Here is a 23,723-nt window from a genome sequence, read left to right on the forward strand (position 1 = left end):
ACAATATAATCTGCTCATATTGGTTTTTGTCAAATCACTCTATAACTAGCATCAAACTTAGGGGGGTTATTTATATGAACAAAACCAATTAGGCCATCTATCAAATATTAATGATGCAACTAAATATATGCAAACTAGCCCGCCATGTCAGACTACTTTGCAAACCAAAAATAAAAGATGGGTAGCCTTTGGATCAAGACATACTTGCGGGTAGTTTCCTCAAATTTCATCTTCTTTACGAAGTTAAATTTTTTTTTTAAATAACTATTGAGAGGAAGTCAAAACACATTCTAAAAAAATTCTTCGAAGTGTTGCTCAAGGAGTCAATAGATCTCTCAACGATAGAGGTATTGTGTCCGAAGTGTTTTTACTCAATTTTATTTTCCAATTTCATCTCCGGATTCCGTGGAGATCCCTCAACGAGTTCACGAAGTGAGAGAGCCTCACTCACCAAGGATATGTGAGCATCTGACCTTGACAAGGTTCAAACATATACCTTTAAATGGCATTAGTGGGTAAAAATGACACCACTAAGGCAAACCCCTCAAAGACGGAGGTATTGTACCCACTACCTAGAGTGTCTATGCTCGATTTTATTCCCATGTTTTGTCTTCCGACTCTACGGAAAGCCCTCGATGGTTTTACGGAGTAGGAGCGCCTCACCAACGAAGGAAATGTGAAATTTTGATATTGGTAGGGTTCAAACCCATGCCCTTATATGGCATAATAACTTAAACCCAAAAGAAGTTCAGACCGCAATGAAAGAACAATTTTAAGAACTTAGATAATAAAATTGTTTAACCTCAAAATGGAAACAACTGTTGAATTCAAAGACTTAGACAAAAAAAAAATTAAACCCAACATTAAAAACAATTGCTAAATCCAAATCCTAAATGATTCATTCACCCATAAAAAATTCCAATTTAAGTGTTGACTCAACATTAGTTTATTGAATGATCTTAGGATGGTAATAAGATTAAGTGTTTATTTCACATGACGTTCTCAAACTATGACATAGTTTTTAAAGTAGTCTTAAACTTTAAAATATTTTAATTATAAATATTATCTTAATCAGGTCCTTCTCTTAACTTAACAATTAGTTTATGGATTATATACTAGCTCAAATCTAATGTTTACCATATTTAATAACTAATATATTAAATTTTAAACATGTATACCTATCCATGAACCATTTGAATTTATTTGTACAATAAATACAAATGTATTTAAATTAAATATACTCGACATCGAATCTAAAGCTAAAATTCAATGTTCAAGCTAACAATTAAATTAATAGAACTTGATATAGATAAAATATTGGTATTTTTGAAAATTCAATCAAAATGCTTTTCAATTTAAAAAGTCTAGTTTAAAATCTAAACCATAGGTTAGGATAATCTAGTGCAATTAACCCTAACGTTTTTTTTATCTAAACCAAATTCACTGCATATTGACTATGAAAAATTCTATACCAGAAAAAGACTTCAGTTGAATCAAATCAAATCTGACACCATATGAACAAAGGATTACAGATAAAGCACTAGACAAAAACCAAACATTTGAATCAAAACAAACATTTACATAAAAGGATGAAGATGGAATGGCAATTTAAGTAAACAAAGTGTTTGAGCAAGAAAATAAACGACTAACCTTAATAATAGATTCACATATTTTCAGCTTAATATTGCTGCTAATTTGCATTCGCACTACCAGGGAACTGTGCTGGCAATGAACCCTTGTAAGCATCTGATACGGCGGCAGCAGTTTCCGAGAGACTAACCCTCATCTCTGAAATTTTGGATTCAACGTGTTCTTTATATTTTGACACTGAATCAACGACCATAAAGAGTTGACGTGCGTGTATCTGAATTTCCTCTTCACTTTGTTGGATTGCTTCTTGCAACCTCAGTTGCGAAGCCTATATTAAGAAAAAAGAGAATTTTGTTTAGGCATCATACAGGCACTCGTATGGTAATACCCTTATTTGAAGTGCTGCATTGAAATTTCTTACACAATAAATTGTGGAGGGCGATGAGCATTCATCTTAAAATGATAAAAGCTGCTTTTGCTAATACAGTAATGGCCATAACTCGTAAGCATGACCACATTATTTATCTATTTATGTTTTCAACCACTGTAAGCAAAAGACCAATAAAAGGCCTACCTTTAGAATCTCTGTTGCTTCTCTTTCCGTGATATCTAACTTATGCGTCTCGAACTGGACGTCCTCAACCATTTTCTTGGCTTCTGCAGTAGATCTATGATCACAGTCCTGTATTTCCTTCTTGAACAAATTTATTGGGGCTTCAACCTAACAAGAATGATTAAATATAGAAGGTTAATGTCAAAAACTAGCCCTTTATAAACTTCAAGTTTGAGCATCACTGGCAAAATTAATATACATTTTCAGACATTAGCACTGATCAAATATTCGTATACAGATATTAGTGATAAAGGGGTAAAATTTTAAGAAATATCTCCAGGAATGAGAATTAAGGGAAGAACAAAACGAGGTCAAGATGGAAAAGATCCCTGCCAGTTCTGTTTCAACATTGAGAAGTTCCTAGATTCAAGATATTCAATGGTTGGTTGCCTTTTGAGGGATGCAACAAGAACTTAAACGAAAGACACTGGTGTGTTTTTTTTCATTGACATCACATTTTCCACACGGAACTGAACATGCTTAGCCCAATTAAACAAAAACTGGTTATAGGATGTGAAAACTAATACAGGAAGTATCTTAACTGCCTATACTTAGATTCCTCAAAGTAGCAAAACAAAGATCTAGATCATCACTCAAACAAAGTTGGAACCTGAAAATGCCTCCGTATAATTATTGCACTAATGACACTGTAAGTGATAATTGAAGTGAATTTCATGGATTCAATACAATAAAAGAGTGAGGAACTGAGCCATCAAGCACAGCAGTAAGCATGAAGTCTCAGCTTTTGAACATCAAATGTCAGGAACTATCTTGTTCCTCATGACCAGCTACTTAAGATACTATTTTACATGCCCCAAAAACTATGGTTTATAGAATTTCATTCATAAAGGCAAGACTGAACAAAGGCCTTTTGAGCAAGAAAGAAAACTTGATGCACAGGTCAAAATCCTGACAGATACATACATGCTAATCATGACATGCACCAAAAAGAAGTAGAAGAAAACAACATCAGTATAGTGCTATAATGCTATCGTAGTGTCAGACTAGATTTAAAACTACCTACCTCATCAATACGGGATTGAAGTTCAGCAATACAATTTTTCTTGTCTTCAATCTTAGAAGCCATTTCTTTTGATTGTTGCTGAAGGACAATCATGTCTTCAAACTTTTTCTTAGAACACTCCCTTATTTTGTCAGCATAGATTTCGAGTTCAGGCTTAAGCATTGCTTTGTAGTCAATCCCCATCACCTCAGCAGGTGTTGAACCTTTAGCATTAAGCTCGTACTGGAAATCATTACCAAGCTTTAACCTAGAACCACCACACACACGCAAAATAAGAAAAATGAGAGCATCACTATTAATTGTTACCAAAGGTAAAAGAACTACACAAGTTTAGAACTTACTCAAAGTAACAAATTCAAGCACACCAAAACAATGAACAATACTGCAAATACAAGTTGAGAATCTTAGCACAGACTTCACAGAACAGAGCCAGAGACCATGACCTTGTTTGTGCATTGTTTTCTTACAACTTCAACAACAAATTTCGCAATAGACTGGAACCAAGGAAAAGATAGTACTACTCAACATAATTTTGGGTAAACAATTCAATCATCACCTAAGGGCTAAGGTAGTCAAATCTCAAAGAAATGAATGCAACAATTTGTTTAAAATAGAGCATCATTTAACCAACAGCAATGATTAATTCCAATTTCCACCTGGGACTTATACCTTAATTTTCAGCTGCAGCAAAAAGCCCATGCAACTAAATTCCACTTTCTACTATAAGGAGGGATTCACTAATCCGCAGTTTAAACTTATTAGTAGTAGGAAATCAATTTCGAAATTGAATGCATAATCAATATGATCAAAATATATGTATCATTGGAAAAATAAATGTAATAGAGGATAAAGATAAGCAAACTAAAAGCTCAAGGAACCTCCTAATTGCCTGGTTGCACTCCATTGCAAGCGCGGTAAGCTCCTTAAACTTCTGCCCTATAGCAGAATCAAGATCCCAAGACTTATCCTCCCATGAATTTCTTGCCATTTCTGCCTCCACAATGTCCTTCTCCACAGCTTGCATCTCCCTTCTCATCCTCTCCACATCTCTAGCATTAAAGGTTTGCAACTCCACTCTCTTCTTAAGCTCCTCATTCTCCTCACAAATTCGATTCCTCTCCTCTTCCTTAACGTTCAATTCCTTCTGTTTTTCCTCCAACACCTTCTCCATCGCTGCAACCCTTCCCGTAAACTCCGCAATCATTGCATGAAACTTCTTCACATCTTCTTCCAACACATTGTTTTCCTTCTCCAGCATTTCCTTCTCCGTTGGCCCGGTCTTTAATCCCTCCGCTTTAGCCTCCAGTTCTCCAACACTCTTCTCCAAAGCCCTGCAATTCTCCACCACATTTTCCCTCTCTTTCTCAAGCTTCTGCACGAACTCCTTATCTAAAACCTCAACTAAATCATCCTCTCCACATATAAATCGTTTGTAACACTCCAATGCATACTCAGTCATGCTATTGTTTTGAGCAAAAGAAGATATGGAGTTCTGACATAAATGTTCATTGTAGATCGCAAGTTGAACCAGCCAGTGAACGATACCAAGCCAATTTGGCCAATTGTGATGGGTATTAGGGGCACGGAGCGTAGATTTATTGAACTTGAAAGGGCAATTTAGAGATTTCAAAAGAAAACCTAGTTCGTCCTCGACTTTGGAGCAAGGGAAACCAAGAAGAGAAAGGAGGGAGGTAAGGATATTCAAGAGCTCTTTAGCGGACGGTGCTTGAGAAGGTTTGGTGGAGATAGGTGGAATTGAATGAGTGGAGAAGAAAGCGTTAATAGAACGGGTGGTCGCCACTTGGAAAGAGCGTTCGGCATAGGGTTCAACGGCGGATACGGCGCGGCCAATAGCGACGGAAGAGGGCCGACTGCTGGCGAAACTGGCATCGGAATCACGTGACTGTTGTGCTACCGGAGGATGGAAGGACTCGGTGGGACGGCCGCGTGCGGTGGCTCTCATCTTTTTTTTTCTCCGTCAAGGCGCGCGCGGGTGTTTGATTTTTTGAGTTTCCTTTGGTTTATTAGATATGTTTTTGTGTTTGTGGGGACACTCGCTTTTCAGCTTTTAGTTTTAATTTTGCCGCTCAAATGCTGTTTTTGAAGCACTTTTGTAATTTCATTGGAACTGAAAAATACAAGTTGGTAGTGGGGCCAAAGAAGCTACACGGCGTCGCTCGATTTCATTTTCTTAAAACAATACATTTTCTTTATTATTTCTATGGGTTAATTTCATTTTAAGTCCTTAAACTACCACCCAAATTTTAAATTAAACTTTAAACCTTAAAATTATTCTAATTGAATCCTAAATTATCACTATTATATTAATCATAAGTCCTTGACTCCTTGGCTTCTTAAAACTCATCGTGTAATTTTATGTGCAGATTTCAAAGTCTCACAATGTGCTGGTGCCAAAAGTGAATTTTAGCTCAAGTTAGTCACTTTTTTAGTTCTTAGTCCACTGTGGAGGTTTTAGTCTGAATTAGCTGGTCTTGTTTGGACTTTTTTAATTCTTAGTCTGTTTATATTATAATAATTTGTCTAAATTTTTTAATTCGATGACGGTAAAATTAAATACTATAACAATACTATAATGTGAGATAAAAAAAATAAACTAAAAGCATCGAACCGTCCATCCAAACATACACTTAATCTATTTGTGCTATAATAATTTGATTCTACTTGTTCAAACATCTTTAAACTCCACTGTATTGTAATAATTCGACTCCACGGATTTAAGATCTGTAGCTGTACTTAGATTATATCATTAGTGTAAGCTTTCCAAAAAAAAAATAAACATGTGAGTTAAATTGCAAACATACCAAATGAATAATGCTAATAAAATACAATAATTCATACAGTAAGTTTACACGTATATACAAATATGTTTAAAAAAAACTTAATTGCACTATACCAATACCTTGAATACTCAAATCGAATCTTTAAAAATTTAAAAGCTGAATCATAAAGAGAAAAAAAGAAGAAAAATAAACAATCAAACAGTATGTTTGAATCAATTAAGCACAAATTTTCTTGGCCCCAAAAATACAAATAATGTTTCACTTGCATGAAGACTTTTCAATCTGTGCATAGTCTTCGCTGCATATCCTCATCCTATTAAAAGGCTTGAGGTTTTATTTTTAACAATACAAAGTCAATATATACACATGACAGATGATTAACACAAGTTAACTGAACAAATTACATTTTTTTTTGCAATTAACAGAAGGGAAAAGGAATTATGAACACACCCAAATGATTACACAACAACAAATTGAAAACGTATCTTTTTTCCCCCTAAAATGAATTAGAAGTAAATTGCTGCAAATTCAAGGTCAATTCTTTTTTATGTGTTTTTCTTTTTACCTAATTTTTGCCCAACACTATGAAGATGTGTTACCTTTTTTTCCTGTTTTCCCCCACTATGGGTATAACTTTGATCTATATTTGACCCCCCGTGGTGCCTTCTCTTCGTCTACGTCTTCGGCCTGCACGTCCCAAAAGAAGTCTGCCATGCCGGCGAAGGCGGCTAACCAAAGAAATATCGCTGCCATCATCTTCGTCGTCATCTTGACCAGAGGAACCGAGATCCCCAACGGGGGAGGTGTGGTGAATGCCAACAGTGTCCTCGTCGGGTGTGTGTGTAGGTTGCCTTGGTCGTCTACTCAGGTCATTACCTGATGGACCAAATGCATGCAGGAGAAGAAAGAAGTTAACGACATTACTATCTAAGCCAACTTCAAAATTTCCGTTACGATCTGCAGGATCTGTGTCGGGACCATCTTCTTCATCTGTCTCGAAACCACGATGATTTCCTTCTATCACGTAATCACCAAAAACCATTGCCCCTGGCATAGCTGATCTTATTGTGCTTATCACGTCCTCTCTTTCACGCTCTCGTTCAAGCCTTCTCCATTTCTGTTCAAGAGTAGGATCCACTTCGCGTGGCTTGGCACACGGATGATTGGCTTTCATGTGTTTCCTTAGTTCCTTAAAAGTCCCAACAAAGGTACAGTCATCCTGCATGCAGCTTCTCTTTTTAGCATTTAAATATTCCCTTGCAGGTTCCACCACAGTCCATCCTTTCACTTGACCCCTGCAAAGTGGACATGCAAGTTCCGTCACTTCACACTTCTCAACACTTGGCGCTAGAACCAGATCATCAATGGAACCATGCAAAGATTCTTCGTGACTGGCTGAGACTACTTTAGTGTAGAACTTCTTGTACTGGTCAAGGCAATTTGAATATCGGAAGCTAGTTCCACACATGTAGGGACGGCAGCCCTTGTCATGAGATGAACAGAGAAGAAGAACAGCATTGTGAGGGCACTCCATGCAAACAGAACATGTTACATCTTCCCAATCTTTCTTATCCAAAGGTTTGGAACATTTTTTGTGGTACAAATCCCCAGAGATCCCTGGGCGCTGTGAGGACAATGAGTATGGGGTTGGCCGGCATTGCCTGAAAGCACTTCTACGTCGTCCTTTGCTTCCTTTTGCCATATGCAAACTACACCTCAAAACAATACTTCGCAATCAAAAAATCTCATGACAGTAGAATAATCTCGAGCCAAAAACATACTGGTAAAACAGATCAATTACTCAGTGCGATTCAAATTTTCTAATTAATAGTAACTTAAGGCCTATAAACCATAGTTTCCATGACCCATGATAGATCATGCATGTTCATGGTAATATCTATCTCCTATAAACTTACTACCAGCAATGTCCTAACTTGAAATCTAGAATATTACAGTCCAAGGTCCAAAATTATATGCATGTAACCCTTAAAAGAACGATGAGATACTTTGGTTATTTAGGAAATGGATGCACGGAGTTCTCTCATACACTACATATGCAGACAGGCACATTTCTTTAATGTTTTCTCTCTTCTTTGTCTCCCAAAAACACCATCTTTACCAAAACTAACAGGGGAATTGGCATAAAAGGAGGCTTCCACATGTTCAAACTTGATAGAATAGTCGATCTAAAGCTGTCTCACTCGGCAAGTAACCATTTGGAAGATAAATTGATCACAGAAACTAGTAATACACCGGACAACCAACAATATTTCGTAGCTTTTAACATTATCTACTTCATACCGCATGACTCAAAAAGGATAAAACAACAACTTCCATTCTAATCTCACAATGCCATTATGAGCCATCTGTGACCAAATCTATAGAGAAATCTAGCCACATTACACCCTTATCCTCTCCTTTATTACATCGATATGCCCTTTTTCTAATAATGAAATGTTTGTAAGAACTTCGATACCTAGAGACAAATTTCTAAGACTTCAAGGAACTAAATCAAGAAAAGGCTAGGAGGGGAGTGAATCCTCATTTCCAAAATTTGAGATTCATGACATGAACCATAAGCATATCAAAAACCCGATCGGCTATCTTATCCTTGATGCAATTCAAATCCATAATTTTCATTGAAGAACTGAATTAAAATCCTCTAACAGTAAACAATAAACAAATGAAATAAATCATCAACAAAGAACGTCAATAAAGAAGAAAACCCTTGATACAATTGACATCCATGTTCAATTATCAACGTGAATTAGATCAACCTTCATTGAACATCATAAAAGAACACCACTAATCAATGGGCAACCCAAATATGATAAGACAATTCATAATTCAGAAACATGAAAATTCAAAGAATCTCACCTGTATGAAAAAAAAAAAGTTGAAGAAATCTTAGATCGAGATAAACGGGTTAGTTGAAGATACCAATTCTCATCTGCTGACAGAGCACCCAGAGTAAATAGATCTATTTATATAGAATTATAGATAGATAAATTTAAAAGAATCGAAAAATAACGTGCTTTAGAAATCATTCACGCAATAATACAGTTAATTAACTGATTAAATTAATCAGAGGAGAACATGAACCTACGATTTTACCCACATGGGACTTGTAGACTTTGATCTATCTAAGATCTACAATTATCAAATTCAATATTTAATTTATAAAAAAAAGACAATAAAAAAGAAGGAACTTGGAAGTATATTTAAAGATTAAAATACTTCCATTTTTAAAAAAAGGGAAAAAATCAAATTTCAAAAAAAAAAAGAAACTGTTCAAAGCTTGAAAAGTATAAATGACGTTTCCTAGATTCTTTTCTTTTCTAGTGAAGAAAATTAAAAGCTCCAAAATTCGATAAAAAAAAAAAGTAAAGATAAAGCGACGGACGTACCAGGGAAAAATTAGAGTGAAAATTTTGAAACGAAAGAGTAAAATAAAATTTGGGTATGAAAATGAGAGTGAAAGGAATTTAGGGTTTTGTTTATTAGCAACGAAATCGGAAGAATTGGCGACGAACTCGAGAGAATGAAAGAGAGGGAGTGATAAGCGCCAAAGAGAAGCTATATTGTATCGGAGAGGGAAAAATAGGGTTAAAGTGCTTCGGAGGTCCCTGGATTATATGAACATGATCAAATTTAGCCTCTCTATTATTAAATGGATAATTCTTTAAATAAATCCAAATTAAATTATAATAGATTTAAAATGGTGTATAAAAATATATTCAATTCTATTCTAAACAAAAGATTTTATTTAGAAAGATATAAAAACTTCAACAATATTAATTTTATTAAACATTAAATGTTAATTCTTTTGCAATTTAACCTTATTTTATTATTTTTAATAATAGAAGGACTAATGAAATCATTTAAAAATAAATGAATTAATTTTATCCAATCTCCGTAATACAGTAAACTGTAGTTTAACTAACAAATAAAAGTAGCTTAGAAATAACTTGATAAATCCAAATTTAGGTCAAATTCAATTTGAGAAATTATCGAGTAGTGGTTATTTCACACGGAGTTAAAAGATTGTGAATTTTACATTCCAATTTTTTTTTAAATATGTGGCGGACTAAGTTAGTTATTTTAAGTATTTGGTAAACGCTAAGTCATATGAAGATCACACTTCGCAAAATGTTGATGTAGTTAAAAGACATTCAGGCAAGAAAAAAGATTAACTACTACCTAGGACAATTGAGTAAAGGGGTCGGCTTGTGTGTGTCGTGTAGGTTGCTTTTTCTTTATTCTAAAATTAGTTTTTAAAATTATTATCTTAAATAAATTATTGTTATTATTTACATACATTTAACAAAATGAATCATGAAGAACTTTTTATTTATTTATTATTTATATTACTTCATATTCAGGGTTCATAATTATCCTTTCTAAAAACATTATCTCTAATATTTGATCCAATGTCTCTCATTGAGAATATAATGTGACATATATTTGCGCATTGTAAATATAAATTTCAACTATAAAAATGTTAAAAATATCATGAAGACCCCTATAGAAAGTGTCAAATTGCATTTTATCTTTTTTGCTCAAAAAAATTATCAAATTAGTCATTATACGTCAGTTCAAAAGCAAATAAATTATTCAGTTATAAATAAAGCAACTTATGGCTATAGATGAAAATATCATGAAGACCCTTACATTAAGAGCTGAATTATATTTTATCTCCTCTATTCAAAAAATGGATAACTCAATCTATATGATAGATTAAAAAGCAAATAATCTTTTTTTATTAAAAATTCATCTATTTATACTGTTAAAAACTGACATGATTAATGGAATAACCAAACAATGACATGTGATGTGATATGCCACATGTACCTAATGACAATAGAAATGGATTAATTTTAAACAAAATAACTATTTTACTCTTTGATCTAAGATATATAACTAATTTGCCCCTTTTTTAGTAAAGGGGGCAAAATACAATCTTACTTTTAGTATAAAAGCCTCTATGATACTTTTACCGCTTAATGATTGACGTGCAATGGAAAGGTAAAAAAGAGTACTACTTAAACATGGTGATATGCATGAATGCAAGTTCCCGTTGCCACTTTTAAAATCGAAATCTCTGATTATAGATCAACGACATAGTTTCTTTACGGAGACGGAAACCTAAACTTACAAAAAAAACGAAATTTCCAATTATAAATCAACAACATAGTTTCTTCGTGGGGACGGAAACCTAAATTTACAATGCTGCAAATTCATCCTTTTTGTCCTCCAAAAGCTTTAGCTCCTCACGCCAACCTTCTAGTTTTGCCAGTTTTTCCAACTGTTCCGGCTTCATATCTTGCTGCGGAGTTTTCTGCTGTTGAGCTTCCACTAACCGGATCTACATATGCAAACCACAATTTACGTAAATCAAAAGCGTAACACAAAAAAAGTTATATACACCAGATGTTTTACGGGCTCAAGAAAAGGATAAAGCCACCGTCACTGTTATCCGAGACTCCGAGGAATGGAAAAGATACCACTGAAATAAAGAACTCTATGGGTAAAAGTACCATACAGGCGCCTATACTAGGAGCTAAATTACATTTTACCCCCTCTACTCACAAAATGGTCAAATTAGTCCCTATACGTTAGATTAAAGAGTAAACCGGTCCTCCTGTTACAAATTTCATCCATTTCTACCATTAAAAACTAGTCTTTGTACGTTAGTATGAGGTGCACGTGATATGCCACTTGTCACTATCTTGTTAGTCCATCGTACACGCCAGTTTTTAACTATACAAATAGATGGCGTTTTTAAATATACAAATGGATGAAAGTTTTAATAGAAAAGACTAATTTACTCATTGATCTAACATATAAGGACTAATTTGCCCATGTTTTGAGAAGAGGGGGCAAAATACAATTTGACTCCTAGCACAAAGGCCTCCAAGATACTTTTACCAAACTCTATGCATAAGTGGCTCAAAGTTCTCAAACATGTTTAGACAACTCGAATTTGAAACTTGTAAATAGCTAGATAGATAGATAAACTACTCAGCATATATATTTGCTGAAAACAAGTCTTGTTTAGATAAACAAGCAACCATACACAAAAGCCAAAATCTTAGTTAAAATCTCCTCCAGGAAAGCATCTGAATCGAAGAAGGAAGAATGAAATAACACAAGTCGAGATTTATAGGAATATGAACCAAATCATAGAACAAGCAAGAGGACTGTGCACCAAGAAATTAATTATTAGCAAATGTGAACAAAGATTATGCAAATCTGCTGGACAAATTATAACCAATACTACTTGCATGTTAATACAACAGTGTAATGAACCATACCTTCTTTTTAAGTGCCCGGATTTTTTTATCGAGATCTTGAGCTGGTGTCACAGCATCTGAGGCATCCACTGAGTTTGAGAGAGGAGAGGTTGAAACAAGATTTTGAAAAACAGCAAGATCTGTCATCTGAGAAGTCAATGATTTAATAGATTCGGATCCATGATCTAAATCTTCCTCAGTTAAACCGTCTCCTTTAATCTCATCACCAGCCACTGCTTCTGAGTTCTTACCCTTTTCAAGAGCAGCCTGCCATAGGTAGATTGGTAAACAAAATCACAAGTATTAATATATATAGTCTCGTTGGCCAAACGTCTAGAACAATCACAAGACTCTATATTCATCTCTCACTACATTGATACCGACATTAAGCTCAATACCGAAGCTGAATAATTTATTCTATCAACTAGTTAATACAGTATATATACTTTCCAATAAATATGAAGCCGCAGCAATGATGCAAGTGAAAATACGAACCGCAACAAAAATAACAAGTCTTCCAATAAATAGTAAAAACAGAGATAATGAAGTACAAAAGGCCTGCAAGAAATCTAAAAACTGGGGAACCTGTTGGCAGACTGTATATGTCAGTACAACCGTATAAACCATTAAATGTAAACTAATTCAAGATTGCAGCAATGAGTTTCCTACCTGTACCCGTTTCTCTTTCTTTCGTTCATTTCTTTTTGCTGACTTGGTTTTCAGTTTTGTATCTGTAGGTGGATCGTAACCTGGAGGCCCTACTTGTGAAGCCATCTCCTTTTTCCACTGCATCGTAGATTAAAACAATTTACTAATGTCACTCCTCAGTTCTTCCTACTCTTTACCTTTCAGAAAGAAAGAAAAAACATTTTCGGGAGATATTGCTACAAAATAAAGCTTAGAATACAATAACCTCAAACAACGTTGAACTTTAGCTGAATGGGATGGGGCAGTCACAATACTATAAAGCTAATTCTCTACTTGTTGAGGGAAGTTCCGACTCCTTCAAGAGAAGTCTACAAAGTGTAGTCTGCCAAGCAGGCAGTCAAACCCCCAAAAATGGTCGGTATTGTCCCCAAATCGTGCTGGGGCTTTGTCTCTAACTTCCGCAAAGAGGCTTGAAAGGGACTTGAAAGGTTCACAGAGGAAGAATGCCTCAGGGCATCAGGCTGTAAGCACGGCTACCTACTATGGCGAAGTGAGCGTCTTTCCCTACCCGACGAATGACACCATGAAGAGTTCTCGGAAGTTCCCTCAACAATACTCATTCATCTAAACATTATCAACAATTAAATTACTTTTAACCCTAAAAGCTCAACCATAAAGCCGTAGCAAAAAAATTCCCAGTTTTAACAATCGCCAAACATAAACAATGAACCATACATGATAATACATCCTACACTATCCATCCATCTATCCCCATACATAAACAAATGCATAGTATACACATTAAAAATACAAATTCAATGCCATAACCACTAAAAACATGAAGATTATAAGCACATAAATGCATAAATTACGCAAGTGACATACCAGGGCACCTTTGGACTGGTAAATGGCGACTTCCTCCTGAGGAATATACCCGGCCCGAATCCGAACGGGTTTTCGAAGGGTACCATCGGGTCTTCGACTTGGTTCTAGAATTCTTTCTCCTTCTTTTAAGGGTTTGCCCAATTCCGCCGTTTTCTTCGATTGCTGTTCACCACCACCATTATTGCTAGCCATTGATTTAGGTAATTTGAAATTCAATGGATAGCTTTTGTTTTCACTTAGATACTTTGAGACTGTGAATTCGAAGTATTCATGCTTTCAGTTCGTGAAATCAATAAAAATGAATTGATTTATAGCCTATTAGATTAGCTAAAAAGGTTGCACAAAATGTTTTGGTTAATATACTTTTTGGTACTCGAGTTTATCTTCAATGTTCAATTTGATATCTGAGATTTTTTCCAATTTGGTACTTTTGAGTTTTTCCTTTTGTCTTGGTTAAGCACCTAAATTTGACCCCAATATTCAATTTAGTATTAGAATATTTTTTTTGTCCTGATTAAACCAAACTCAAGTACTAAATTCGGATAAAAGGAAAAATTTAGATACCAAATTTAAATACCAAATGATATAGTAACCCATTTTATTAAATATTTGTTTCATATGAATAATTTTGACCGATCATATTAAAAACAATTAATGTTATTAAATTTTAAAAGTATTATTTTTTAACACGCCATATTTACATTATTCATGTTTTATATATACACATGTTTAGATTTTGATTAACACCTTTCACAATATATTCAAACTATCATAGAGATAGAATTTAATAATGCGATGCTGGTTGAATCTCTTTTGGATGGTAGTAGTAAAATAATAGAATTACGGTTGATTCATGGAATGCTACACCAAGAATGGGAAGTTTAAGTACATCATATGCTGAGAACTAAGAATGAAATTAAGGATTGCATGACAAAAATTACCGCTCGACTTACTAGTTTACAATTGTTTGTTGCTCCTCTAGAGACAATAAAAGACATTTTTCTAGAGAATGATAATAAATCATTGATACTGTAAAGATGTCAATGAATGTATTCACATAGTCACTGTTTCTTTTCTAAAAAAAAAACTAATGAAATAATATAAATGAATCATTAATTTAGGGAATTTATGATTACTAGGGATAATAATAAGAACAAAAATAAATTAATTAATCAAAATTTTCATAATTATCAAAATTAAATATTTAATTTAAAAAAATAGTAATTAAATTAAAATTTTTAATAATTGAATAATAAAATAGAATAAAATCAATAATTTAGTGATATTTTGATAGGTTATCCCTTAAATATGATGACAAAAGGCTCAAAAGTCTCAACTTTGGGACTCAAATCATTTGATTAGATATTTTATCAAGTATTTTTAAAGTATTAATATTATATCAATCAAGTCATTCTGTTAATTTAATCATTAATTTGAGTATTAAATGTCAACTCAAATGTAACGTAAAACATTTTTAAAATCCGTAGACCAAATTTTTTATATATGTCTATAATCTATATAGATAGCTTGAACATAATATGCTACAAAATAGTCCTCGATTTTAATGAATTGTTAATGCAATTGGTTCACTTGTGTACGAATTTTTATTTTGTGTTTTAAGTACGCACCATCTCAAATCCAATATATTTTAAAGGGTTTTTTTATGTTTTCAAGTTTTCGGGCTAATTTAAAATTTTGGATAATAATTCTTTAAATATTTAGTTTTTAAAACATTTTGAAAGAGTCAACTAACATTTAAAGCTTAAATTGACACTTATTGGTGTTTTAAAACCTCAATTAAAATGTTTAAAATGTTTAAAACTAATTTAAAATTCATTTATAAATAATCCACGATGGTATGAAAGATGAATCTTTTAGAAAAAAATGAAGATATTATGTAAGATGAAACTTCTTGTGTTTCACGTGTTGTGAAGAATTGTCAAAATTTTCACATATATTACAATTTATGTAATAGATTATTAGTATATTTAAAAATATATAATTTTACTTTTACTTAATATAAAAAATTAATTATGTTTACTCAAATATTAAAAATTCAAATTTAATTATATTTTATATTGACTGATAATTTTGAAAAAATTTTTGGTGAATTACAAGAATTTGCCTAAAAAAAAGATATTGAAATAAATGTACCCTTATCTCTCATTATTCACGTGTTTTTTTCATACCTTTTGAGATTATAGTTTTAAGAAAAATATACTTATACCCACAATTACAAATAATTATAATTAAAATTAATTATTAAAAACATAATCATATTGATAGTAAAAATAAAATCGAATCTAGATTAAAATAAATCTTAATTATGATTTACGTATGTTTTGACTTAAATTAAAATAAAATCTAAAAAAAAAACTCCATGCAAGATCTGTGTGGAAGCCATAAAATTATTATTAAGGAGTCAAGATAAAAATATAAAACATTGGAAGGTAAATTTAGAAAGAAAAAAAACTAAAAAAGGCATAAATTGAGTTAGTAAATTTTTAGGGGGACTAAAAATAAAATTCACCCATTTTATCTAAAGAGCCAAGGCCTAAAGAATAGGTACCACTTTGGATTCGCGTCTGCACACGATAAAAACAATGTAAGGTTCAAACTTAAAAACAATGAAGAAAAAAGACAACCATTAATAGAAAGCATAAACAATGGTGTACACATACAAAACTAACATATAAGAATATTATAAATTATTGGATAAATGCCACTGTTTCTAAAAGAAAAAAAAATAATTTACGAGAAAGATAAATTTACAATAATCGTAATATTGGAGGATTTAGAAATACAACATTAATCAACCGTTAATAACTATTTCATAGTTTTACTATCATTAGACCAACTTAATAACGAACTTTCATTAACCTATAAATTATTGTCAAAAGCCCAAAAATTCCACTACAATAGCTCAATCAAATTCTTTATATATATAGTAAGTATAGATATGGAAATTAAACCCATAATCATATTATAATTAATACACCATAAATTTATAAGATAAATTTCCTTTTTTAAATTAATTAAGTATTAGTTTCACGATGTTAGAATTTTAGTTTGACAAACCGCGCAGCCTTAGGCTATTTTTTTATTCTTAACTTTCAAAAAGTGTGTAAGCAACTCAAAGACAAAAGAACTCGCCAAGTGTTTGAGTAAATTACATCGGCAGTTAAGATTAAAGTCTATCTACAATATGAGAGTCTTCAAGGATTTAAACTCTATATAATTTTATCACTTATGATTTACAATATTTATAATGGTAACTCCAGTTTTTCTGAAGTGTTCCATTAGGTTGTCAAGGTTTCAACTAGATAAGTTTCTCCACGTGTTCTACGAATTGGGTCAGTTTCAGTGGGCTAAATAAGTCCTATTTAATTAGTTTACCTCAATGGGAAGTTTTGTATGCTTTCGTCACGAGTTTTGATCCGTGACCCATAACATTAATGATAACTTTTAATTATACACGAGCTTTGATCTAATGTGTAATATTATGCATAAATTTTGATTTGATTTAATTTTCACCAATTACTAACACAAATGTTCATATAACATTATTTTAAGTTTGCACATTACATAAACAAATAATTATATTTATCTAATATAAAATTAAATTAATATAATTTAATTTAATTTATTTAAATGTATAAAATTAAATTAAAATTAAATTTTTACCTACACATTTATAGAAATAAAATAATATATAAAATAGTTTATTTTTTAAAATTTCATACTCTTATGTATGTTAAGTTTTGAATGAAAAATTATAAAGGTTTAATAGTATGATAATGATATTAAATTAACTTGAAATCATATAATAAATATGAACTATATTGATAAAACAATAACCGATAAAATATTAATTTGAAATCATATAATAATATATATTAGTGCGTTGAAGTTGGAGAAAGATTATGGATAGTTCTAGCCTTCTAGGCATTGTTAGGAGGATAATGCATTTCAGCGCACTCGGATCTACGTCTTTTTGTATTGGTAATAATTAATATTCATACTAATCGAATTAAAACTCAATCAACAGCTATTTATTATTTTTTATTTTCTTTAATGATAACATATTATACTATTATTAATCATCAAATATTTTCCCTATGAAAATTAATTATTCATACATATATATATAAAGATTATAACGACTACAAGTCTGAACGTGATTCATGCAAACGAAGCAGAAAATGAAAGGAAGCTCCCGTTTCTATCATCAATTAAAATGAGTACCACATATCTTTCACATGAAAAAAAAAAGTATATATTGAAAATAAACTATAAAAAAATATATATACAGACACACACTTCCGGCCAAAATATTTTTTACGCATAAATAAAATTAAATAATGACTTTTAAGAATATTTAAAATTTATATTAATTATTTATATTTTATATTTTATATATCATAATATTAATATTTTATTATTAATGCGCTTTTAAGACATTCAAATTTATATCTTTATTTTCTCTTACACTGATGACAAAATCAATATTAATTAAACTAAAAGTTAATCCACGGTTATAATCATAGTTAGTTGAAAAAAATAGAAAATAAGGAAAGTGAAAAAAGCGGGCATGCAATGGACTCTCTGCATGGAAGTAAATCTGCGATATTTATGTGCATATAGTCGTGAAAAGGGTCCCCATTCTCGACTCAGTGGGGGACTCAGCCGTCTGGTCATTTCTATCACTCACAACGCGCGTGCGTCTCACATCCCTTCTTCCATGATTAATGATTTCTCAGTTTCTCATTTTTAGACTCTCTTTTTCTCCACAGGCACCTGTTCTTTTTTTTCGCTATTCAAACTCTATCCTGGTAAAAATACCCACCTTTTTGTTTTGGTAGAAAGCATGTCTTTTGTTAAATGTTAATGTATTCTTCCATGAGAGTTTCAAAGAGAGTAAAGAGTTGTTTTTACGTGATGGTCTCATGTTCTTAATGGTTGAAACTTGAAATCTTTGTTTGTTTTGCACATGAATTGTTTGTATAAATGCATGTGTTGATGTCATTTGATTGGCTTTTGAGTTATTCAAACAGGATGAATAAACGGCGGTATTTTTCTTCTTTTTTTCGGCTGAATAACTTGTTTATTTTCATATTTTATGCATTGAAAAACGTTACGTTTTGAAAAGATCTGTACTTTTTTCCTTATTATATTCAAGTTTTATGTTTCTTTTTTGAGTACTGGTTTACAGTTGTTTTAAATTAAATCTGCCATAGCTACTTTGCTGCTTATTCTTGCTCATGATTGGCTAAAGGAAAGATAGGTAGGTTTCTATTTAAATCTTACCGGTAAGATTCCATATAAATTGGAAGTAGCTAGCTGATTGATCCTAGAGAGAATTATCCAATTCATTTGATTTCAAAATGGTATTGTTTGAAGTGCTCATCATTTGCATATATATATATTTACAAATAAGTTATCATTTATGTACGTATTATCTATTTATAATTTTTTTAGATTCGTAACTACTCTTCTCAATATTAACGTGTCGTTTGATCAACTATTTTCATTTTAAAACCCATATTATATCTTTTGTTTCATAGATTTTCTTTCTTTAATTATGATGCGTAATCTTAACATTCAAAGTATATTTTTGAATAATCTAATTATTCAATTATTCAACCATTTCATTATATCAAATTTAATATTAATTGTATTAATTGATATTTATATATTTCGGTACAATAACAATATGTTATTAGTCAGTTAATTGATCATATTTTGTTCATGAAAAGGGGTTTGATTGGTATTAGTGTGGATACAACAAAATATTACCGATCTAATAAGCATCTTGTATTAGAACTTAGAAAGGAATTAATCTTATATGATATGAAATTTTGACTATTCATGAGTGTGCTCAATATAGATATATCCCATAGTGGTCCTTGGTAGTAAATAATTTTAGCTGATGGAAAATCGTAGCATTTTGTTTTGTTCTTCCTTGGAAAAGAAGAATAACGTTTGGTCTAGTACTTTTAATGTTGGGACGTTTCACTGCGAAAATTAAAACCATATGGGTAGCTTTTATGCATCATTAATCCCTCAACAACTGAGCACATATGTGATATTTCTTGTTTATGTACTGATATAACTAAGCTTCTTGCTGTGAGAAAATCACCAGTCTTTTCATTCAATACAGTGATCTAGGAGTAGATTTCATGGCAGATGCTATTGACCCATTTCCTGACTTGGGGAGCGTGTATAAAGTTTCCGGTCATCGTCAAGTAAACAGGGATGTAGCAGACATCAAGCTTGCTTCTTCAGTGGATGGTGACAAGGAGAACACAAGGGAGTCTAAAAACCGAGTTGCTGCAAATTCTTGGTTACATAAAGATTCTACATCTAATGTATGGGGACATCCAAATTTGATTCAGAAACTTAAGATGCAAACTACTTCCAATATCAGGCCAATTGTGGATGGTACTTGTTTGAGTTCCAGCAGACATGGTAGTGCATCGACCCAACAAGGTGCTGGAACTTGCCCTGATCAAGCCGGTTTCACTTTGCCTAACAGTTCAGAAAATAGAGTTGATGAATATGATAACAATGACCCTGATGTTGTGTATGATAACGATGATTTGGATGACTATGATTTCAATTTTGATGAAGACGAGAAGAGTCATGAAGCACGCAAGAAGAGCAAATGGTTCAATGCATTCTTTGAACATTTAGAGAAATTGACTGTTGAGGAGATTATTTCACCAGCTCAGCAATGGCACTGCCCTGCATGTCAAGGTGGACCGGGAGCCATTGATTGGTATCGAGGTGTACAGCCTCTAATGACTCATTCCATGACTAAAATGACACGGAGAGCTAAGATGCATCGTGTATTCACGGAACTTTTGGTCGAGGAGATGCGTAGGAGAGGAACCTTCATTAAACCGGCCAACGACGCTGTTGGCAAATGGGAAGGGCTTAATGTTAGAGTTGCAGATCATGAAATAGTTTGGCCACCAATGGTTATCATTATGAATACAAAATACGAACAGGACGAAACCGGCAAGGTACTTTACTGCTCTTGGATACTAAACTATCTCTATTACTAATATACTGCTAATTGCTTTGTACTGACTGTTATTTCATCAGTGGAGTGGGATGGGAAATCAAGAGCTTCTCAATTACTTCAGCTCATATGCTGCGACAAAAGCCAGACATTCGTATGGTCCACAAGGACACCGCGGGATGAGTGTGTTGATCTTTGAGAGTTCAGCAGCAGGGTATTTAGAGGCTGTTCGTTTGCATAAACATTTTAAAGAACAAGGAAGGGATAGGGATGCTTGGGATCATTCACGGGTCCCATTCTGTCCAGGCGGAAAACGCCAACTTTACGGCTACATTGCCATCAAGGAAGACTTGGATGTATTTAACCGACACTCTCAAGGTCTAATACGCTGCAATCACTTTTGTTAAATCATTGTTTTTGAACTTTTCTTATGAATGATACAATCTATGCGATCAAACAGGGAATTCCAAGCTGAAATTCGAGCTGAGATCATACCAAGAGATGGTTGAGAGCCAAATAAAGAAGATAAACGACAATAGTCAGCAACTTACCCGACTTAAAAAGAAGGTTGCTCAAGAACAGCAACATTCACAAGTCCTTGCAGAGTCTCTAGGCCGATTGAGTGAGAAGCTCCACCAGACAATAGAGCCGAAAAATCGTATCGTGAGGCAACGAGCTATATTGCAGCATGAACAGAACAAAGAAGAGGTAGCATTTTTTAACTTTATTGCTGCAATTTCAGTGTTCTATAGCTAGATATCTCTTCCTTATTGCAATGCAATGGTTTTCCAGTTGGTAGCTAAAGAACAATATTTCAAGGAGAGAATCAATACTATCTACCAATCCATAGACTCTAAGGAAGATAATTTCGAGAAGCTGCAAAGGGCTGCAAGTGAGAGAGTTAAGCAATCAAATACGAATCCGATACATAATAAAGATGAATGCAGGTGACATTCTATCTACTCAAAGCTGTAACAACACTTTTTTTTTCTTGTTCTATGTTGTGAAGTGATTTTTTAACATGTTTTTGAATATTCAGTGCCATTGAGCTTCATGAGAAAAACATAGGGGAGTTCAATGCAGAGAGGGAGAAGCTGATGAAAAGTCGTCAAGATAGAAGGTTAACAATCACACTACGGTATTGGGAAGATCTTGTCAAGCTGGAGGAAGGGTTTGAAAAAGAATTGACCTTGCTTATGGAAAAGTACACCTCCAGAAAATTGCATTGAGGAACAATAGACCACTAAATGGACAAGACATGAACCAGAGATAAGGAAATAGAAGACACAATACCACCATGACCATTACCATTGGCACAGTGAAAAGAAGCAAGACAAACACTTGTTTGATAGGTAAATATAAACCAGTTTTGTTACTTGATACACTTTTTAAGTTTTGGAAAGAGAAAAATGGTTTATGAGGGAGGGAAGTTTGGGGTTCATGGTGAACACTGAAATAGTGAAACTTCAAGTAATGTTTTTTATGCATTTTTGTTTCATATTTTTGGCATTTGGCCATGGTATTGTCAACTTCACCATAAATTTTTTATTGTGATCTTATTCGAACTAAAGATATTTTATTTATACATTAAAATCTATACTACTATATATAAACATAAAAAAATAGTTGGAAAAAGTGGGAATGGACTTTTTTGTCAAGTATTTAAATTAAGTTCTAATTCTTGAGTCAATATTATTAAGAGGGTTTACTTGAATACCACTCAGTCTAAACATGACTAGACTTAGACCATAACACGGATAAGAACATCTACAATAACACCCAAGAAAAAAAGATGCCATACTACTATATATACCAAAGGAAAGCCCCTAAGGCCTTCCTTGCATGAAACAATTCCATTGTTTTTTTAAATTTCAAATTTAATAATTTTTTTAGATTATATAAAAATAGTTAAATTTTAGTTTTAATACTTATATTTCATTCAAATTTGAGATTTAACCTCTATCTTTATATTTAACATAATTTGATATCTCAGTTTTTATAATGTCATTAGTTAGTCTATTAGTTGGTCTAGTTAGTTTATTTTTATTAAAATGTTGATGTGAAATTTTAAGAATTGTTATTGTTAAAATTCTCTATTAAAATTAGATCTATTTATAATGTCATTAGTTAATATATTAGTTGGTCTAGTTACTCTATTCTTACGAAAATGCTGATGTGAATTTTTAAGGACAGTTACCACCGTTAAAATATTATATTAAATTCAAGTTTATTAGGCCATTAAGACAAAGCACATGTTAGACTTTCGTTAGATAATTAACGTAAGAGTGACTAAAATATTTAATTTCCAAAAGTTGAATGACTAAAACAAAAAAAAAACTAATAGTTGAATGATTAAAATAGAACAAACTAAATAATCGGGTGACTATTCTTATAATTTACCCTAAATACAAACAGTAAGTTTAGCATTTATTTGAGGAATTTAAATAAATTAAAATACGCTTTTGTATTCTTATTTATTTCTATTATTTTTATTTATAGAAATTTAGATTTTTTATTTTTTGAATTTAAAAAATTTAAATTTAATTGTTAATTCAGTTAATGTTATTTTTTTAATTCGTTAGTGTACTATTTTGAAATAAATAAAAAATAATGGTTTACTAACTATGTAATCAATAAATGATGTAATAAACATAAATTTAATAGAAAATTTTTAATAATGTCAATAATTTCACTTGTACTTTTTTAATTCGGAGGACGAATACATTAAATTCTTGAAAATAAAAATATAAATATTAAATTTCAAAGGTAGAAAATTAATATATGGATATTTTAACCTTTTGAATAAATAACAAATATTTTGAGAAAAAATTAAAAAAAAGGGTAA

The 23,723-nt window shown here is 32.3% G+C and overlaps 4 protein-coding genes across 6 annotated transcripts; 1 reads left to right on the plus strand and 3 right to left on the minus strand.

The window, feature by feature from the left end:
- Window positions 1-1,541: 1,541 nt before the first annotated feature.
- Window positions 1,542-5,311, minus strand: LOC121222479 (kinetochore protein NDC80 homolog). The gene is made up of 4 exons (XM_041103352.1): window positions 4,106-5,311; window positions 3,228-3,474; window positions 2,165-2,311; window positions 1,542-1,918 (listed from the first exon to the last, which is right to left on the minus strand). Exons 1-4 carry the CDS (start codon window positions 5,188-5,190, stop codon window positions 1,691-1,693), a joined length of 1,707 nt encoding a protein of 568 aa, XP_040959286.1. The 5' UTR covers window positions 5,191-5,311; the 3' UTR covers window positions 1,542-1,690.
- A 904-nt stretch (window positions 5,312-6,215) lies between these two features.
- Window positions 6,216-9,626, minus strand: LOC121222483 (uncharacterized). 2 transcript variants are annotated; one of them, XM_041103357.1, is made up of 3 exons: window positions 9,436-9,626; window positions 8,906-8,978; window positions 6,216-7,737 (listed from the first exon to the last, which is right to left on the minus strand). In XM_041103357.1, exon 3 carries the CDS (start codon window positions 7,728-7,730, stop codon window positions 6,669-6,671), a length of 1,062 nt encoding a protein of 353 aa, XP_040959291.1. In that variant the 5' UTR covers window positions 7,731-7,737; window positions 8,906-8,978; window positions 9,436-9,626; the 3' UTR covers window positions 6,216-6,668. The 2 variants fall into 2 exon arrangements, with proteins under 2 accessions (XP_040959291.1, XP_040959294.1); XM_041103360.1 differs by lacking the exon at window positions 9,436-9,626 and adding an exon at window positions 9,135-9,390.
- A 1,486-nt stretch (window positions 9,627-11,112) lies between these two features.
- On the minus strand, window positions 11,113-14,265 carry LOC107908599 (partner of Y14 and mago). Its single transcript, XM_016835812.2, has 4 exons — window positions 13,855-14,265; window positions 12,991-13,107; window positions 12,343-12,588; window positions 11,113-11,393 (listed from the first exon to the last, which is right to left on the minus strand). The coding sequence occupies exons 1-4, from the start codon at window positions 14,044-14,046 to the stop codon at window positions 11,250-11,252; spliced, it is 699 nt and encodes a 232-aa protein (XP_016691301.2). The 5' UTR covers window positions 14,047-14,265; the 3' UTR covers window positions 11,113-11,249.
- Window positions 14,266-18,396: 4,131 nt separating this feature from the next.
- On the plus strand, window positions 18,397-22,365 carry LOC107938850 (protein SUPPRESSOR OF GENE SILENCING 3). 2 transcript variants are annotated; one of them, XM_041103375.1, is made up of 7 exons: window positions 18,397-18,572; window positions 18,648-18,686; window positions 20,015-20,879; window positions 20,962-21,256; window positions 21,339-21,586; window positions 21,671-21,825; window positions 21,918-22,365. In XM_041103375.1, the coding sequence occupies exons 3-7, from the start codon at window positions 20,034-20,036 to the stop codon at window positions 22,105-22,107; spliced, it is 1,734 nt and encodes a 577-aa protein (XP_040959309.1). In that variant the 5' UTR covers window positions 18,397-18,572; window positions 18,648-18,686; window positions 20,015-20,033; the 3' UTR covers window positions 22,108-22,365. The 2 variants fall into 2 exon arrangements, with proteins under 2 accessions (XP_040959309.1, XP_040959316.1); XM_041103382.1 differs by having other exon boundaries at window positions 18,443-18,686.
- The last annotated feature ends 1,358 nt before the right edge of the window (window positions 22,366-23,723 follow it).

Source organism: Gossypium hirsutum, chromosome A03 (assembly GCF_007990345.1).
Source record: "Gossypium hirsutum isolate 1008001.06 chromosome A03, Gossypium_hirsutum_v2.1, whole genome shotgun sequence".
NCBI lineage: Eukaryota > Viridiplantae > Streptophyta > Magnoliopsida > Malvales > Malvaceae > Gossypium > Gossypium hirsutum.

Excerpts from the sequence above, each read along its gene's own strand:
- LOC121222479 (XM_041103352.1), bottom strand. The coding sequence starts at position 5,190 with ATGAGAGCCACCGCACGCGGCCGTCCCACCGAGTCCTTCCATCCTCCG. Across the intron at positions 3,475-4,105 it reads TGCAACCAGGCAATTAGGAG|GTTAAAGCTTGGTAATGATT; the intron begins GTTCCTTGAGCT and ends TGGTGGTTCTAG. Across the intron at positions 2,312-3,227 it reads TTCAATCCCGTATTGATGAG|GTTGAAGCCCCAATAAATTT; the intron begins GTAGGTAGTTTT and ends CATTCTTGTTAG.
- LOC121222483 (XM_041103357.1), bottom strand. The coding sequence starts at position 7,730 with ATGGCAAAAGGAAGCAAAGGACGACGTAGAAGTGCTTTCAGGCAATGC.
- LOC107908599 (XM_016835812.2), bottom strand. The coding sequence starts at position 14,046 with ATGGCTAGCAATAATGGTGGTGGTGAACAGCAATCGAAGAAAACGGCG. Across the intron at positions 13,108-13,854 it reads ACCAGTCCAAAGGTGCCCTG|TGGAAAAAGGAGATGGCTTC; the intron begins GTATGTCACTTG and ends TCTACGATGCAG. Across the intron at positions 11,394-12,342 it reads TCCGGGCACTTAAAAAGAAG|ATCCGGTTAGTGGAAGCTCA; the intron begins GTATGGTTCATT and ends TTGCATATGTAG.
- LOC107938850 (XM_041103375.1), top strand. The coding sequence starts at position 20,034 with ATGGCAGATGCTATTGACCCATTTCCTGACTTGGGGAGCGTGTATAAA. Across the intron at positions 21,257-21,338 it reads ATTTAACCGACACTCTCAAG|GGAATTCCAAGCTGAAATTC; the intron begins GTCTAATACGCT and ends GCGATCAAACAG. Across the intron at positions 21,587-21,670 it reads ATGAACAGAACAAAGAAGAG|TTGGTAGCTAAAGAACAATA; the intron begins GTAGCATTTTTT and ends ATGGTTTTCCAG.